Source organism: Crassostrea angulata, chromosome 1 (genome assembly GCF_025612915.1).
Source record: "Crassostrea angulata isolate pt1a10 chromosome 1, ASM2561291v2, whole genome shotgun sequence".
In the NCBI taxonomy this organism is placed as follows: Eukaryota; Metazoa; Mollusca; class Bivalvia; order Ostreida; family Ostreidae; genus Magallana; species Magallana angulata.
The window spans coordinates 33,222,525-33,242,495 of NC_069111.1; the positions used below are offsets into that span (position 1 = coordinate 33,222,525).

The following is a 19,971-nucleotide window of genomic DNA, read 5'->3' on the forward strand; positions in this document are numbered from 1 at the left end:
TTCGGGGGCTGATTAATGTGAGCTATGAAAGCTGCTATCATTTGTTGCCAAAGTAGCTTTTTTCATACCAAATACTGTAAAACATGACAAAAAGATTTCAACTGACGTTGTATTGGTTATATAGAAAAACTGTTTGTAAAAAAAATAACAAAACCATCGCAAATTATTCTATTACCATCTGTATCGAAATTTTAAAAAAAAGAAGAAAAATTCATATTTGGAAATTTGGACTTCTCCTTGGACCCTAATAATGGCTTTAAAGAGAGGAGGTGTCCGTGGATTTACAAGACTGACGTTTAATTCAGTCTAGAATGCTACAATATTAGTTTAGAGTGCGCTGGAACCATGAGTTGCGGCCATTGACGACAAACACGTAGCTATAAGAAATAATGGCCGTCTTAGTTCCTTATATATTTAGCATTCTTAGTTAATAACTGTAAACCTACTTCTAATTGCGTGCGAGAAATTTTAGTGAGATTCGCGAGAGCCTTTTCATCGCGAATATTTCTCGCCGCAAAACAGTTCTTGTAGTATGGTTCAATACATGGGCCTGGTTAAGGCGTGGTCGCAAAAAATAGTTGTCTCAATTCTCTTTATTTCCATTCAACCGTGAATCGTCCAGTCTAGCGGGAGATTACAGTCATTATATTTTTAAGCCATATTTTGAAATAAAATATTTATCCCCGAGTACCCAAACTCCGTCACCATAAGTAGAAAACCTCCCGCGTTTCTCTGTAAATTAATTTTTGTGGTTTTTATCATTTGCAATCACTAAATATAATCTGAAACAATATAATTTATAAAATTATTAACAAAAATATTTTATTTTTATTCATATAAGCCCTCTGAATACGACGTTTATCACGCGTGCTTATTTTATCTTATGAACCTAACTCCGTCACCCACATGCTCTATGATATAGCAGGGAATGAAGACACATTAACAATTTAGTTAAAACTCCATTTGTATCTAGTCCAAGTTATAACAAGTAAAAATGGTGCATACAATTTAAATTGTATTTAATTTCATTGAAATGAAATGATCGCCAGAATAAAAAATAGGTCCATGTAACAACAACCACAATGGCCTTTTCAGCATGTATGGATGCCGTTTGATTTATGTCCCTACATATTTCAAATGTTTCATATCATTAATTAATATATTACTTATTATATTATTTATTTATTACATTTTTAGAAATGAAGCATATTCTAAATAGCGATATACCGGATATATCTATACCCTGTATAAGGCAAAAGTATCGGCATGAGCGATTTGACGTTATCATCAAGAGTAGTGCATAAAGGCTATTGCAGACTGAAAAAAAATGTATTAATTACCTTAATCAAAAATGTATTACATGTGAAATGTTTCATCTTGACCTCTCTAAAAATGGCTGACCACCGTAAATGATCGAATGGGCCCGCATGTCAGAAATATCGATATTTAAGTGCACCCGTGAAAAAGTTTTAGCCGATTTCACACAAATAATGGTGCATAAAATGAACAAGGTTTAATTCTGTTATTTTTTTAAACATTCTTAAATTCAACCGTTGCAAATTGTTGACATTTGATTAAAGATTTTTTACATGTAAAAAATGACGTCGTAATGGCACTTGATTTCAAACGGCGAGGAGTTTCCAGAAAGTGACGGAGTTAGGGTAGTGACGGAGTTAGGGGGCAATGCGAGATACATGTGTAGTATAATGTTACTGATGGTATATATAGCGAGATCGCATGGACTTTTTAATGAGCAAACTCTATTATAGATCATCAATCTTTGTAGCAAGTTTCTATCTACATGTATACATCTATATTTAGTTATAAAGCAAAGCAGTTAATTAAGTGAATCGCAAAGCCAGTGTAAACGAGTAATTTTCTGTGATATGCTGTGACGTCAGCAACATTCTCTACGTTCGTTCGGAGAAGACGGATCATTTATTCAATGTAAAACTAGTGTGAAAGACGTCAAATCCATACGTTCCAAATGAATATGTGTGGATAACGAAGAGTATGCTAATTCTATATTTTTGTAAATGTCACAAAAACAGAATATGAACGGAAATAGCTTCATTAAAACGGGAAGGGGACATTCCGAGGGACTTAATATTACGTCATCAAAAACTGTCAAAGCTTGAGGTTTAGGAAATAATAATGAACTTAATCAAAAGACTGAATAATCAAACCGTCGACCGGATCGAAGTCTCTAAAAAATGTGAATTCTTATAAGAATTACAAAACAATACAATAAAAGGTCCTTTTTGTACGTGTATTTCATAAAATTCATAAGCTATGGACTAATGCAACACGCAGATCTAATTTATCATTGATTGAATATACATGTAACGAGTAGACCAAGGTAATAATAGAAAACTTCTCTCAAGCTGTTTTCTTAGTATTTAATCTACAGTAATTTGTAAAATTTATTCTACAATGTACGTTTAAAAGTATCCACATTGTCGAGAGATGCAGAGCAAGGGGGAGGGGTAAAGCATATGATTCGAATGATGATACGATATCTTAATTTAAAATTTTTGCATAATTTATTTGAATAATTTCTTCTCACGAGAAAAGTTTACGTGAACCGTTTGTAAAAAAAATCTGACATAATTTCATTTTCCGAACCGATTTCACATTTTCCTGTATACAGCTCCAAGAGAGGCAACTTCTCGTCCTATGAACAAAATCTTTTTTATTTACTTATGAGAAGAAAGAATATTAATATCATTCATGATGTCGGCGGCTTTTTTTAAAGGGGCATGGTCACGATTTTGGTCAAGTTCTTTTTTTCTGTTTTTATTGTTTACAATGCTTTAGGAATGCATTTCCAATGACCAAATGAAATTGGAAAGTCAGTAGGGAAGTTATAAGCCAGATACAGAGCTCACAATTCTTTGTCATGTAAACAAGGCTCATGTCCTGGTTTTGTTTACATAGGATCAATATTCCAGTGAAATTCTTTTTCAAATGGATTTTTCCATCTTCTTATTCATTTTAAGCATAAATAAACAGATATTAGCGCGTTTACTACGTTCATTGCCGGTCTAAAACTGGAGTTTTCACTTCAACGTTCAAATCTAAACAAAAGCTTTATTTACATAGCAAAGAATTGTAAGCTCTGTACCTTCCTTATAACTCAAGGAATGACACTTAAATTTTGGTTGCCGATTTCAAATGCCTTACTAAAGCATTGTAAACATTAAAATCAGGAAAATAATTTTTTACCAAAATCGTGACCATGCCCCTTTAATGTGACTATGAGAAGTTTGTATTTATTAATTCAAATAGCCTAATTTCTTTCGATTCGTGACAACACAAGAAAATCGTCAATTAATTTATATTGAGATATTTATGATATTTGATATAACAAATAATTTTAATCTGAGTGATATTTAATATGCAATATCCACAATGTGATAATCAGATTATTTCTCTACCACTCTTGATGCGATGTATCTTCGGGGGTGGGGATTTCATTTGAAATTACAATAAATTTACATTTTGAGTAAAAACTTTACAAATTGATGTAATCTTTAAATATCTTATTTCGTATTCCTTGGCCAGGCACTCGACGCTAAAAACATTTCTTCTTATAAACGATAACTTCCTGCACCTGTTATCATATATTATAGAACGGAAATATTATAAAAGTTCTTTAAAAAAGAAATGTTGTAAAGTCAAGTGTTATGGGTCTTGGGGACTAAGTATACTAGTATATCAATTATGGGCAAGGGGCTTCAACCAAAATTGTCAATTTTATGGCCCCTAAGTCAGTAGTAGGGATTTGTTTCTCTATAACGGCTCCGCCCATAAATCATCAATATATATTTTTGCTTTGCTGTACGTCAGGATGCAAAGACCATTTTGTCGTGCTAGTAGCATTGGTCAACCCCACTTCCTCATTTAATAGATCTTATTGGTCTATTGTTTTGGAAACAGATTCCTCCTTGAAGATACATCTACATTGCTGCTGCTGGGTTTGGGCAAAGACAACGTTTATAATTTGGGTACAGAAATGTTTACAATCATCAAAATATCAAGCAAAAATTGATGCAAATGAGTACCAAAATAAAGGAAATGCAAGCTATATTTCAAACTTGAATTGAATTTCAAGCCAACGGTTAAGAATAGCACTGTATTTTATCAGAGAAACAATACTACCAAGTAACTGTTTAATCGTCCAATGCTACATTTCTCAATGAATAGAAAAGAAGTGCCGACTTTTTGTACATTATTCTTAGATTGCTAGTATTAAAACCACAATTCTTGTTTGCTCGCCGCAATGTATATGAATGCTAACTTCGTCTTGTTTTGTCCTGTTGCTGGACCCTCGAAATGGCTCAAATACGGAATTATTAACACTGAAAGTGTCTCATCGCCTTTTATATTGCTCACAAGACCTTGGTCACGTGACACAATTCCCAAGGTTTGCCATTTTTGTTTCATTATTGTTTAGAAACACGTGGTTTATGATGTCGTATAACTTGGGATCTTTCTGTTTTATGTTATTCTTGGATTCGTTTTCATTATTGCATAATCCATGACCACATCTAAGGAAAAATACAAAAAAGCCATAAAGGTAAATAATACTACTTCCACAGCTCACGTCAAACGTATTACTATTCTATTATATACCCTATGATTGTACATGCAGTGGCGTCGGAAGCAAACGGAGACTGTACATATGTGGGAGTGGGGGGTTAGGTTTATCAGAAATCTTGACGAGCAAAAAAGAAAATGATTATGATGATAGTTATTTCTAACTTTGCAACCCCCGGTTCCGACGCCTGTGACATGTAATATGTACAATAGAAAACAAGATAGCGTATATAACTGTACGTACGTGTTCATGCCACCGGCTGCTGATTGCAATCTCTCCACGTTGAAGAAGCTTGACACAGCCTCGGCAAAATACTCCATTTCGTTACTCATTGCATAGGAATATATGTCCCATGTACAATTCTGCCTTGCGCTTTGGAAAGCGCTTGTAATCTAAAGTCAATAAATTACATATTTTGGTTCTGTAATCAGAGTCCGACATTTTTTTTTTTTTTTGGTGGGGGGGGGGGGGGGGGCTGGATGGTCGTGGCTATTTTAGACTTTATCAATCTCCTTGAGAAGAAGAGTTTTGTATAAATATGTGGGGGATTGTTGTTGTTCAAAACTCAGATATATGGAATGTTTTCTTTCAACTGAATAATAGTTAGGACCTGAGAGTTCATATCTGTGTAGAGTTTAAGGTATATCTGATGAGTAATTTGCTGACCACCAAGCCTCCTTAAAATTGTATTTTCTGTCCATCTGGATTTTCGAATATCTTGTACCTGATTTTTTATCGAGTATGGCAATGCGCGTCTGTGAACGGTATGGGCGAATTCGTGGACTAGAATATTGGATTGCCCACGATATGGATCCGCAACGGAGCACATGACATTAGCATCCAATACGGCGGCCAAGCCGTGCCCACTTCCGCCAACTAATTCAGAAAATTTGCGTCCATCTCTTGTACAAGTGTGCGAACAAGACCCAGCACATGTTTCTGATTTTAAAAATAAATAATTAAAAAATTATATATGTTGATTAAACCTTTTTTTCGTGGGGTTTTTAAAATTTACCTTATACTGAGTATATAAATTACAAATTATTTTGTTTTCCTAGGGTATAAAATTAAGCTACTGGAGAGAATACTGCTATGTGTCTCTGAGAAAGTCTTGAGAAGCTCTATAGCTACAAGTTTGCTAGATTTCTTTGAATTATCTTGTTATTTTTGTCATCATATGAAAGAAAGTGCTCGTAAACCATCAAAATGTTCTAGCACCATGCATATTTTATCTATATCGATCATCAGATGATACACGTGTGTACATGTATAAGGGGGTTGGTCACTTACGATGGCACTGGGGAGTGTCACGTTGAGCAGCGTACTCTAAGAATGACGTCATACCCTCTGCTTTAGTGAAGACTCCCACTTTGGCGTTCACACACAAAGAATGGAATATGGAGGAGGGCATATGCTTTGTCAATCTTGCAGTAGTTAGAGCTGTCTGTATCATACAAAAAGTACGAGGTACAATAATTGTCGTTATAATCGAACGCGATAAAATGTATAAAAAGCAAAAAAAAAAAAAAAAAAAAAAAAAAAAAAAAAAAAAAAGCGTAAGAATGGGCATACTCTTAGGTGGGCGCGTTCGGTTACATTGGCTGTTGCTTCAACTGTTAACCAATAACCGGAAGTTTTTATTCTCTGAATCGTTCCTCTTTCGCCCACATAAAGATATTTCAGAGATAGGCCATTCCTTAAATATGAGATAGAGGTTAACTTATATATATCATTGTTGATCAAATTGTCAAAACAAGAACATAGTTAATAGCAATAATTATACATATAAATGTACCCAAATTCTACTCACAGTTTTTTCGGAGAGATTTTCGTATTCGGGTTAAAAACTGGAATAGACAGTATACCTGAAAAAAGGCAAAAAAGGGACGTTCTTTGCATATTACATATCTCTACAGGAAATACTTTAATGATTAAATGGTGATAAACAACTTTCGTAAGTTATTTTCATAACCCCTCCTCCTTCGAAACTTCATTTGGTTCACAGAAAAGTTCTAACAAAACTCTAGCAAATTACAAAGAGAGCCTGAATATGATATGAAGTCTAACAAAATTCTAGCAAATTACAAAGAAAGTCTGAATATGATATGAAGTACATTTGATATCATGTAATTTACGGCAATCGACTTACCAGATACAGAAGCGAGAAAAAGAAAAAGGTTCATGGCCCTATTAACCGCAGCGGTCCAAAGGTAGAGCTACTAACAGTCATTGACTTTTAACTTTATAACAATCTCCGTCTCTGCCTTATCATTGATTGAGACCCTAACACGGAAAGCCACAAGTCACTTTGGTGCGAACTTTTCATTTGAACTTGTACCAGTTTTAAATCATCGGTTCGTTTAAGATATCATTATATCAGATTTCCGCCATACTTAGATCTACGTCGTATCTAGCTAGTATAAGAATTTTATGTAAGGCCGGTGCTATAGTTGGTTTACATATACAATATACATGTATTATGTAGATAACGCTATATACGTTGGCATGTATAAAGGCGATTTTACCTTGAAATTTAATGTTATGTGTCAGGTAGATACGTTCATAATGCGTAATTATGATTAGTGTAAACACTCAAAACTTTCTAGGACGGTGGGAGTAAATGCGCATTATTATACACTGTATGACAATTAAAAGAACGGTTTTCTGTCATGTTTATGCAACCTGTGTGTTTTCTGTTTAATATTTAAAGCTGAAATGCTCTCCCCTCTGTACTATCATTTCAAAAATTCTTTTTTATGCAGGTTTTTCTTCCATTTCTATTTTTGTTTGGTTTGGTTTTCTTCTTTTTTTTTGAAAGGGGGGGGGGGTGACCTTACTATTTGGGGTGTGCTCTTGTTTCTTCGTGTGTTGGTCAAAATGTACATGTGAAAAGATGTCTTTTCTATTAGTTTATCAAAGTCGAATAGGAAAATTTACATGCGAAACCAAGGAACGGACGAATGCACAGAAAGCGCATTCTCCGTGAGACATGACAGTTAATAGCTCATCAAATATTTTTTAAAAATATATATCGTTACTTGTAGACCTGATGAATAAATTGTAAACCAACCTGCCTCCTTCATAAAAATAATTAATTCTTTCCTATTTTAGAAATGAAATATATTCTTTTAAGAAAAATCATTTAGAGTACTCTTTTTTTCCGAAATATTTTACGCTTATTCAAATGTTTAGAGGTTATTTTTTTTTTTTTTTTGGTTCTCCGTAGACAGTTTACATGTTTGTGGTACATGTTAACAAAAGGGAAAGGAGAATAAATATAACTGAATAAATATAATTAATTAAGGCTAATACATGCCCTGATTACCCATACTGGTATATTGAAAGGCCCTATAATATTATCATCCACAGCAGAGGGTAAAAATGATTAAAACCAGCATTCAACAACCCATGTGGATTGTGAAAATAAATTACTTAGTACATGTATGTACGTACAGATAGGACAGGAACTTATCCATAGCGTGTTCAATGTTTGTCTCATTTTCATGTGAACGTATTAGTGTGAGTGTGTGACAGTCGGTTAATATTGGAATATCCAGTTGTAAACTGTGTACACATCTTAAATTGGGTAAGTTTTAAAAAAAGCTTGAGAAAATATCATTAACTGTTTTCTGTGACTTTTATTGACATCAAACAGTGCCCATGCAATATTGACTCAACTTCTTAAATATGTCATTTCCCACAATCCCTGTTCACATGTAAGCACATTTATGATACTTTTTACGGGGAAACATTCCTACAATAAATATATATAACAAAAAATTTGGCAAAACAACAAAGAGCACTGATTCAGTGAACACCTTGATACGATAACTATTAAATCTTAAACACAGAGAAAATTTCAGAAAACAAAGACAATCAAATGCATATTTTACAAGACAAAAAATGGTTGGAACCTGTATAATCAAATACCTAATTGTTGGAATATTTATTTTAAATCAGTGTAATGTTTTGATACTACACTCAGAGTTCGGACAGCCAAACAAGATCCCAAAGCTTTTGCACAAATTGTTTACTACATGTACGTGTACATCACATTTCATGGCATTACGGAATATGTAAAAAAAAAAAACAAACTAAAGGTACCATTGTTCTTCACTCACATACAAACAGGTGTGTCACAGCACAATACAATGCACTACATCTACAGTTGTAGTCAGGTCATCAAACACATGTAGTTTTGCTTATCATCTTTCCTCTGATGCAAAACTCACATGAGCTGAATGACATTTACTCAAATTAACTCAGTAATATCTACTCGAAAGCACATGGAATATTGATTTTTATCAAATAAAACAATAACAAAAATAAATAAATTTACGTAAACATTTTTTTTCTTCTACACTTTAATACATGTATAACTTAACATTTTGATTTTTAAAAAAAAGCACTTTTCTTTCCTGTCATTTCAAATAAAACAAGTTTCTATATAAAGCCTACATTCTCATTACAAAACCCTTAGCAAACCATTTCACACCTTATCTAATGCTTATGATGTGTTCCTCTTGCTTTTTCAGCTTTAGAGTTCTTCGGTACATGTAAGTTATGGGAGCCATGCTTGACCTGATCAGCCATGGAGGGCTTGTGACTAACTCTTCTCCTTCCTATATTCTCATGGTCCGGTTCATGGGAATGGGCAGTATGAGTGTGGGAAGGACCAGATTTGCTGGAATTCCCATGGGAACTAGAAGAGGAGGCAGTCCTTGGGTGATCTTTCCCAGTTTTATGGTGTTTTTTGCTGTAGTAGGACTTATGTACCTCCGTCATAGGAGAGTAAATCGAGTTTTCTGATAAACCACCAATATTGTCGTACCAAGACACCGTGTCCTGGTTATCGTCACTGCCACAGTTATCATAGGTAGAGACGTCGTCCATTTCTCGAGCATCACTACCGGGCATTGGCATATCGCTGAACTGACCTCCATTTGACCCTGAACTAGAGGGCATATCAGCACCATAATCTGCGGAAACTTTGACTGAGAAGTTTTTGTCATCTTTAGTTTTTTTCTCTTTCTCCTGGTTATTGTTTTTGTCTTCCTCCTTGGATAACTCGGACTTACTTAGCTCCAGGGCTATTCTCAGCATTTCCTCTTCATCCTGTTCAGTGAGAGGTATATCAGGTCTGTACTTGTCAAAATAGTTCCCATTTCTTGCACTTTCTGTTGATAAAAATTGGAACATGGGCATTAATTTTTCTTAAAAATTCATCTTGAATGCTAGTAATTATTAAAGCAATGCCCAATTTTTTCCAGGCTGGAACAATAATTATCATGAACATGCAGTGTTCACAATTAGTAGATTGATGCTATGATATAGGTTACATTGTACATGATTTATGAGCTGTAACAAAAAAGTCTAAATGCTACTGCAGTAGTAAATTATCATCTTCCATCATAATCCAAAGAGTATGTTTTACACATGAAAACATTGTGTCAAGGGAATTACCACAGCTATTGTAATCATATCTTCATGAAATACATGTGTTTTTGGTTCTCTAAGCAACTTTAAATCATATGTACTTGCAAACCCACAGGTTTTATCAGCAATTTTTTTTTTTGGAAGTTGTCATTTTGGGTTACAAATTTTTAAAATTTTCATACCAGTCTTTCTGAGTTTTAAAGAACATTTAAGTATACCATTAAGATTAAGCCAAGTATAACAAATGCATATTAGTTATGACATAATTTAAAAGAAAAGGCTTCATACAAAAACATAATCAACTGGGAGTGGAAGAAACACCAAGTAAATAAATCATCAAAAGGTGACCCTTAAAAGATGACCTTCGATCCTTAGCAACTCCCCCCTCATACGCTTGAGGATCCGTGAAAAGGACAGAGATGATCTAGATTTTGTTTTTCTTCCCTTTGAATTCTTACTGGCAGCTGCAGAATCCATGGCATTAATAAACATGTCTAAAATCAATTCAACCAACTAAGAGAGGAAATCAAATACTTTCATTTAAATGACCATGAGCAACATTTTCTTGCCTTTAATATTTCTTTCCTTCAGTGATCAATCTTTTTATGTAAATGTTTTTTTTTCAGGTAGAGTGGATCAGATTTTACAATATTTACCATTTTGGGAATTTTCCATAGGAGTTCCACTGCTTGTTCCAGAGCCTGTGGTACCTCTCTGAAGAATACCAAACAAGACACATAGAACAAAAACATCTCCAAATTGAACCAGGTTTCCAGCTCACACAAGAGAGTATCAAATACATATAAGTTATTTTTGTGATGATAAAATTTTCTCTTTTCTCCACCATCACTCCCAAGTTGCAAAAATTCCAATATATAAGCAGTTTTAAAATGCAAAAAAAATGACTTGAACATACTAAAAAAATACAAATTTACCCAATGTACATAAATTTTGTATCATACGGAAAAAACCCAAACATATGGTATTGTCTGTATCTAAATGACGTTATCAAATATGTAATTTATGTGGTAGTTAATCTTAAGATTCATAATGTATGTAAGCTAGGATTCATCTTAATATTTTCAAATATGGAAGAACACAGCAGTAAACAAAATACTGTACCAATGGAGTATCCTCATCATCCGAAATCTCGATATAATCTGTAGGGAATGAACTACTGGTGCTGCTGTTGTTTTGTTGGGCTACGAGAGATGAAAGATAACATATTATATATTCTCCAAATTACTTTTAGTAGTGCAATTAAAATATTACCAGGGTATATTCTATTTTGTTCCAGGTTAATTACCTGCATCACCTAACTTACAGGATTTCTTACCAACTTTGGTTGAAACAGCTGCCGATCATTTTACGTTTTGAGATGGCCTACCTTACCATATCAAAAGTTAAAATTATTGGTGACCTTTTCAAAATGAGTCTGTAAGAAATTCTAGTTGTCACAGCTAGGTAATTAACATATTGGAAAATTCAGCGTGTACAAAAGTACTAGCAACTTTTTTTAAATCAAAGTACTGAAGAACTGACGTGAGTTGATTTTGTCGATGTTTATTTTAAAATCAATGATATGTTATTCTGTATGACAAGTACATGTATTTTCTAATTTGAATTACCCACATTTTTATAATATGAATTTTTGGACTTTTTCGACAAGAATGTCGAGAAACCCCCATATGAATAATGTTAAATAATATTTAAAGATAAAATTAATTCAATCAAACTATGTATCAGTGATAGAAATATTTCTAGAAAATTGTATGGATCCAAGCAATATTGAACTCTGTTCTCGTTCAACCAAACGCTCGGCTGACACCGTAAATCTCCGACAAGGATTTACAGAGAAAGCCGAGCGTCGAGTTGATCGAGACTAAATTGAACTCTGGTGTAGGAATACATACCTGTACAACTACAAAAAATATTTAAATTGTTCGTACCATTTAAAATCTGACTATTTTCAAGGTATTTATAAATAAGTTTCCTTGAAAAACAATGCTTTAACATACATTACATTGAATTCATCAATTATTTTCAAGAACTAAGTCTTGTCAGCAGCAATGATTTGTGCTGAGGTCCAACACTGTTTCACTTTCGGTTTGTCTGAGTAACTGCATAGGAGAGTTGATTAAAATCAACTCCCAAAACATAGGTAATCACAGATTACAAAGCTCACCGAGACGAGACATCACCCTTATGAGACTTCACCTTATGAGACCACCTTTATCATATTAAATGAAAATCATACTTTATGATCTTCGATATTCATGGATTCTGTTTTGACACAATATTATATATCATCTGTTAAAAATTGTATGATAATCATATGTTAATCAATACAATAATATAAAATTAAATATTGCATCCTATCATATTTACAACATTATTGATATAAATATCATATAATTCAATAAAATACCATAATAAACAATTATGAGATATGATATTGTAAGGTATGATATGACATTGTATTGTGTTATAAGTTATTGTATTTGATCAAATAATACAATAACATAATATATAAAACAATATAGTATAATATTACAATATCATATTACATAATACATCATAACATTGAAACATATGATATTAGATTATATAATATAGTATGATATTGTATGATTATGTATCATTTTTGATACATAATATGATATTGTATCATGTGATACAATATAATTTGATACAAAATTGTATCATATCAAATGATACAATATTATGTGATAATTAAAAGTAAAATATTATATAATACAATATTATATAATACATATTGTATCATATGATTCAATTATATATTTTACAATATCATACAATACAATTTTATATGATGTGATAATATATAATATAATAAACCAATATCATATTATACAATATCGTATGATACGATATTATATATTGTTATACTTTCATGTTAAATACTGAAATCTGATTGGTTAAGACGCAGTTAATAATATTTACTATTACCCTCAGCGTTAGCAACGCACTTGGCAACGGGTAACATTAAAAAATGTTACATGTGCGAAAATTATGCGCGTACGGTTCGCTGTAGAATTCACGTTATTCCTATATAAAAGCAGTAAAATTTTCTTAAAATTTTTAAAAAAGACATTCAGTATAACAAAATAAATAGTGCCTGTTTGGGAGGATAACAGTTGAAATTGACACCCCTCGAAAACCATTGTCAACCTCCGCTTCGCGTCGGTTGACAATGGTTTTCTCGGGGTGTCAATTTCAACTGTTACCCTCCCAAACAGGCACTATTTATATAATATTACAGTATCATATTATACAATTTCATGTGATATTATTCTATATTACAGAAACTAATATCATATAATTTTATTATACAATATCGTATGATACAATATTATAGAATATACAATATTGTATCATAGGATACAACATTATATTTTGCAATATCTTATGTAATCGTATCATGTGATAAAATAATAAATTAATAATACAATACAATATTATACAATATTGTATCATAATATACAATACTATACATAACTATATCATGATACAATATCATAACATAAAATTTCAAAAAAATTGATACAATATCATATCGTATCATATAACTGTTTATAATATTACATATGATATTATATTTTATCATATTAAACAATAATGTTTCATACCCTACAATAATATATGATAGCAATCATGTTATATCATTTATCAACAAACACATCTATCTTTTGAGCTGGTTTGAGTGAGGTAGGAAATTTCATTAGCATCCTTGATAATGGAGATCAGGCTCTGCATCTGAAGCAACCTCTGCGTTTCATTTATAATATAGTTAAATCAACTATGCAAGCTATCATCTATAAAACATGTGACCTGTTCCAAAAAAACTAAACCTCATCCAGCATCCGAAACCTATGGCTCAGATTCAGCATTCAAGCCTGTCAGGTGCATCAGTATACATAAGACGCATCTTCATGCAAGTTTGGTGAAGTCCAGACCAGTAATAACTAAGATATCATCATCAGAGGGCACTAGCAATTAAAATCTTAACCTGCTCCAGCATCCACAACCTATGGCTCAGATTCAACATCCATGCCTGTCAGGTGCATCTGTATCATAAGACACACCATCCACTCAAGTTTGGTGAAGTTAGGACCTGTAATAACTAAGACATATTTTTTAGCATCCTTGATAATCGAGATCAAGCTCTGTCTCTGAAGCTTCCTCTGTGATGCATTCATATTACAGTTTAATCAACTATGCAAGTTTGAAATAGTACTATTATCTATAAAACATGTGACCTGTTCCAAAAAACTTAACCATATCCAGCATCTGAATCCTATGACTCAGACTCAGCATTCAAGCCTGTCAGGTGCATCAGTACAGCATCATCCATGGAAGTTTGGTGAAGTTAGGACAAATAATAACTAAGATATAATCATCAGAGGGCACCTGTTTCAAATACTTTAACCAGCTCTAAAAACCTTAACCTCCTCCAGCATCCGAAACCTATGGCTCAGATTCAGCATTCTAACCTGTCAGGTGCATCAGTATCATAAGACGCACCATCCATGGAAGTCTGGTGAAGTACGGACCAGCAGTAACTTAGATATTGCTATCAAAGGGCACCTGCAACAAAAACTTTAACCTGGTCCAACAACCTTAACCTCCTCCAGCATCTGAAATTTAGGACTAAGATTCAGCATCCAAGTCTTTCAAGTCCATAAGTAGGTCCAGATGCATCATCCATGCAAGTTTGGTGAAGATAGGACAAGTAATAGCTTAGAAACAGGACCTGCAACAAAAACTTTAACCAGGTCCGGACGCCGACGCCGACGGTATAGCATAAGCTCCCCCTGACTTCGTCTCCGTAAGCTAAAAAGGTTAGTGTAGATTTGTTTCAGCTAGCCCATTTCTGTATGGATCTATTGATATATCTTTCTGCAATGTACAAATTGATTTTTTAGTACTATTCTATACTAAACTTAATTAAGCCAATAGGTCTCTGTACCTGTTCTTGAGGGTTGTGGGGGTCGCTCTGGGTGTACATGGCGAGTGTGAGGCCTTTGACGGGGTGACTGACGTTGACCTGACCGGGGTCTCGACCCCAAACCATGAGGGTGGAAGTGGAATAGGTAGTCAAAACGAGGCCTCATTTCAAAGGGGCTTTCTTCCATAAACATAAAGTGATCGTCTGGCTCAGAAAAAAAAGAGGAATGAAACGGACTGGAAGAAAATGAGGTAAATCCAAAGCCTGGACCAGTACTGAACATGAATGAAGAGTGTCCTCTTCTGTCTGCAGAAAAAGAAAATGAGAGGTTGTCGACTGGTTTTTTACAGCGTTATTCTGTTAGTTAAAGCCAGGTTTTAAACATATTCCTTACTTCACTGTTTGTCAACAAATTGAGCTAATAAATAAAAGATAACTTCAAAATAAAATACACACCTCCAATGAGCCATGGGAATAGTCTAAACAGTATATCCATCTGTAAAGCAGAGAAGAAGACAAATGCAGATTAGATTCTCTCCTTTACATGTACATAGCATGAAAAAATGTCATTTAACCTTTCGATTTCACGACAATATAAAACTTCATGCAGCTGACTCAAAAAACAGCATTGTTAAGTTATTCTTTATCAAATTTACTTACTGAGGCTGATTCATCAAAGGCACCAACATTTGAGGACTCATCATGTAATCCTACAGCCTCTGGTCCTATAGGAGAATATAAACATTGGGTATGCAAACAAGAGAAAGCCTACACTACTCCCTTAAGTTACTGTATTACTAGAACTGTTTGTATCTCCTTCTATTAATATACTGGTATATGCTTGAAGTTCATGAAAAATTTCTCCTGTAAATGTTGGCATTTTTTGTCAAACTTAATATGCAGGGGTTTTTTAAAAGATTTATTAACACATCAAACCCTGTTTACAGTTTTAAAAAATTATCTCTTATTCCAATGGAGTGTGTGTCTTCATTTGGCAATCTTAAAAGCCTTTAACCTGAGGTATTTTGAAAAGAATGGTTTAAACTGACTGTGTGTTTCCATAAAAGAATACGAAAAAGTGAAAAATTAAAGCTACTGGCAATGACAACTACAGACATTATATACATGTACAGACCAAACAAATTTTGATCAGAAAAGCTCAATTGAGGCTTCAGTATTAACAACCTAAAAAAAGAAAAACATATATGTACATGAACCCAAAGCTTTTAAAACCTTCAGGAAATAAAGTTATAGCAGAAAAAGTATCAATTTGATAAAATTATGATTTTATTTTTAATTGTGTAAAATGTTAGTAGTTTACCTTCTGTGAGATATTTATAGGCATAACTGATTTCCTGAAATTTCTCCTTTGCATCCTCACTTTCGTTCTACAAATAAATTTAAATTTGTAAATATAATTCAGTATACAGAGAAATATGTAGCCCCAATTTGCTCTCGTTGTCGTCCCTTTCACCCTCATTGTCAGTGGGCAAGTTTAAGACTGGGCAAATTCGAATGCCTTACATTATATCTCTTTTAACACAACTTTGTCTGGGTGAATTTAAAAAGGGGCAAACCGTTTGCATGTAAAGGGGCAAAAATAACACAGGATGAAAATAACTGTTTATAGTATTATGTCAAATTTAAGCAATATACATGGACATGTATATCATTGATTAATATTTATCTATCTGATTTATGGAGGTTATGTAGTCTACAAATTTCCCATAAGATCCATTTGGTACAGATGTTGAACTCCTCAGTTCAATGTCCCAATAGTCTAAAGAATGACCATGAAAACCAAGTTCTGGTCACAAAAGCTCCATAAAATCACAATCAAAATAATTTTTAAAAGTATGGCTAAAAGTACCCCCAAAAAAATCATACATTTCTTGTTTATGAATTAAAGTTTGATCCAATCAAGGCCTGTTAAATATTTGAATTTTACTGTGCCATTTAGTTGGCAAGGTTTCCACATGCAATAAAGTTTTTTTCAAATCTTACACTGTGGGTACAATGTATAAGGTTTCAATCTGTTGAGTTGTACCATAATGAGTACATTCTTACCGAAGTAAAGTCATTACAAAGTTAAAGCTGACTAACCTTGTCTGGATGATATTTAAGTGCCAGTTTTCTGTAACTTTTCTTAATTTGATCTGCAATAAAATAAAGTTCCTTTGATAAATAATGTAATTTTTTTTGTCATTCTGATTCTGTTTCATAGAGGATCTGGGAATTAATTCAAACAACACATTTTGTGTTCCGAACCATTTTAAGGACCTTTTACAAACTCCTGGTATTGATAGATTGTCTTGTGCCAGGGGAAAGAACATGGGGTGTTGATCTTTGAGGTCAAAGATTTTTTAAAGGGGGGATGGCAAAGTCAGAGTTTCAGTCAAACACAGATCACTCAGTTGGTAGAGCACCTAACTAAAGAATCAGGGAATCGGGGGCAAGGGTTCAAAAATATCTGCCATTATCTCTTCCATCTTGAATGTCGCACAGTACAGATAACTTAACTTCATGATATTTAAATGAAATACACATCAAGGCACATAATCAATATTGCAAACCAGCTATATCTTAGATTAAAACAAATCCAACCTTCTGAGGCTTCCTCTGTTAAGTTCAGAACCTCCAGACATCGCTTCCTCTCTCTCACGGGGTTCCTCCCCTGGGCCATTCTTATTGTAACTTAGTTAGCTTTAGAATTTCTATAAAAGCAAATTGCATAACTCAACAAAACTATTTACAAAACATGAATGTATAATAAATGATTTAATGTTTTTTCTAAGAACTTACATACAGTAAAACTCAGTTATAGCAAAGTCCTAGGGACCAATGGAATTATTTCATTATATCCGTAAAGAAGTTTGTTATAAAAGTGTTAAATTTCGTTATTATTCACCTCTGCGGGACTCAAAATCAGTTCACTATATCCGTAAATTCGTTATATTTGAATTCGTTATAATCGTTGCAAAGATTTGTTAAGAATTTCACTTGGGACTCAAAAAAAACTTCGCTATATCCGAGAATTCGCTATATCCATGTTCGTACTTAATAAACATGTTTTACTGTAAACCGATACAGGCAATTCGTCATTACTTAAGGGATAATAGGGAAATTATGTACTTTGAAATGGACTTTGCCATCATTGTTATTATTTTGAATTGAATTACATTTCTCTTTATTCAAACTACATCAGCTCATCCAAACATTGAACAAGCTGGTATGCATTCTGTTGGACCCATCTCAAAATACATGTAATATATATATATGTTTGTGTTTGCTTAAGTAATTAAATTATTCATTTACATGGACAAAAAGTGGGAAAATGAATGTAATTCAATCTAAACATAAGCATAGAAAGCAAAAACAACATGTATCTATAACATGCTGAATATTTTAAAGTCTGAACCTTTAAATTGTTTTGCACGTCAGTGACCCCAAATCTTTGCCATCAACATGTCAAATATCTATCTAAAATTTCCTAAAACATAATTTTATACAAATACGATATTAAATAAAATATGATTTCCCCCAAGTATCATAGAACGTTGTATAATCTCCACTAATAATGAAGATTATCTCACAACTGAAATCGCTGTAAACAACAAAAATATGAATCAACAAACCCCATCCTTTGTTATAAACAAGCATACGTTCTGTGTGATGATACATCAAACAAGAATGTGTTCAGATTGGGTCGGAATCAAATACTTACAACAAAGAGTGTCAGATAACATCATTTTTCTGGACATGTCCCATTTCTCACAAATGCCTCGAAGTCACCATGATGAGTGAAGTAAGTTGAAGTATCAGATTCCTGTTTCTACATCATGAATATGTTACAGAGCGTTACAGTAGAGATATACACAATAAAGATAAGAATCACTCTACAATGTAGAGCACATTTCACATAACAAATGTCTTAATCTTACAGTTGATTACAATTAAATTTGTTGGGAATATCAAGTGTCTCAGAATGAAAATTTACCTCACATCCTCTGACAGTCAAAAATTCCCATAGGGCTAATACCATAAAAAGCGAAAGTATGAAAAGCGCATGCGTACATTAGTCATGGTTGGTGGATCCTAAGTGGCCTGTTTTCGTTTTGACGCTCCCAATTATATAGTACAACCGATGGAAATATCAAATATTTTTCAATTCATCTATAATATAAACTCAAATGCACGGTTGGTTGTCGGTATGGGCCTATGCAAAACAGAAAATGCATAGGTGTCGGAACCGGGGGGGGGGGGGGGGGGGGCTTAGCCCCCCCCCCCCCCACTTTTTTTGCAAAGTTATACCTAACCATTAGAAACATAGCATGATAGAGGGTTCAGCCCCCCCCCCCCCCCCACTTTTTTCTCGCAGGAAAGATTATTGTTCATAAATTCATAATTTTACCTTGAAAGATTTAGAAGTTGGATTCAGAAGCATACTAGCCCCCCCCCCCACCCCACCCCCGGTTCCTTTTACCTTTTTCTCAATATTTCTGAGGATTAATCCAGCCCCCCCCCCCCCCACTTTCAATTTGCTTCCGACGCCAGTGATGTGAAGAAAAGAGCGTACATGCATAGTTATTTGTATAGATCACTGAACCACCACCCCCCCCCCCCCCAAAAAAAAATCAAATTTACAAAAACGAACAAACAAATTTAACGCAGCTGACAGTTATAACAAAACTAGAATATTTATAAAACGAATTCTCTTTTTTAAAAATGTTTTTATAATAGATTCTATAGCATATATGCGCATTCATGTAATTTACTGCGTATCATAATTATGATACTATACATGAATTATCTGATTTTGAAACAAATTACTCGATGCGTACTGTTTACACTCATATAAGATCATTATGACAGTATATGACACTCGAACAATTTGTGAGGAGAGTTATTCATTTTTTAATTTGCGCAAAGAAAGATTTAATGGGCATTGAAATATTGATATAACTGG

At 33.5% G+C, this 19,971-nt stretch overlaps 2 protein-coding genes across 3 annotated transcripts; both read right to left on the reverse strand.

Annotated features, from left to right (window-relative positions):
- Window positions 1–4,367: 4,367 nt before the first annotated feature.
- Window positions 4,368–6,892, reverse strand: LOC128189225 (uncharacterized). 2 transcript variants are annotated; one of them, XM_052860755.1, is made up of 7 exons: window positions 6,750–6,892; window positions 6,411–6,465; window positions 6,173–6,296; window positions 5,891–6,044; window positions 5,325–5,539; window positions 4,844–4,992; window positions 4,368–4,550 (listed from the first exon to the last, which is right to left on the reverse strand). In XM_052860755.1, exons 1-7 carry the CDS (start codon window positions 6,781–6,783, stop codon window positions 4,406–4,408), a joined length of 876 nt encoding a protein of 291 aa, XP_052716715.1. In that variant the 5' UTR covers window positions 6,784–6,892; the 3' UTR covers window positions 4,368–4,405. The 2 variants fall into 2 exon arrangements, with proteins under 2 accessions (XP_052716715.1, XP_052716724.1); XM_052860764.1 differs by having other exon boundaries at window positions 6,411–6,447; window positions 6,750–6,864.
- A 1,326-nt stretch (window positions 6,893–8,218) lies between these two features.
- On the reverse strand, window positions 8,219–19,052 carry LOC128189216 (uncharacterized). The gene is made up of 11 exons (XM_052860744.1): window positions 19,003–19,052; window positions 18,730–18,837; window positions 17,610–17,718; window positions 17,109–17,161; window positions 16,327–16,393; window positions 15,666–15,730; window positions 15,462–15,501; window positions 15,027–15,311; window positions 11,159–11,238; window positions 10,693–10,750; window positions 8,219–9,777 (listed from the first exon to the last, which is right to left on the reverse strand). The coding sequence occupies exons 3-11, from the start codon at window positions 17,686–17,688 to the stop codon at window positions 9,101–9,103; spliced, it is 1,404 nt and encodes a 467-aa protein (XP_052716704.1). The 5' UTR covers window positions 17,689–17,718; window positions 18,730–18,837; window positions 19,003–19,052; the 3' UTR covers window positions 8,219–9,100.
- Between the last annotated feature and the right edge of the window lie 919 nt (window positions 19,053–19,971).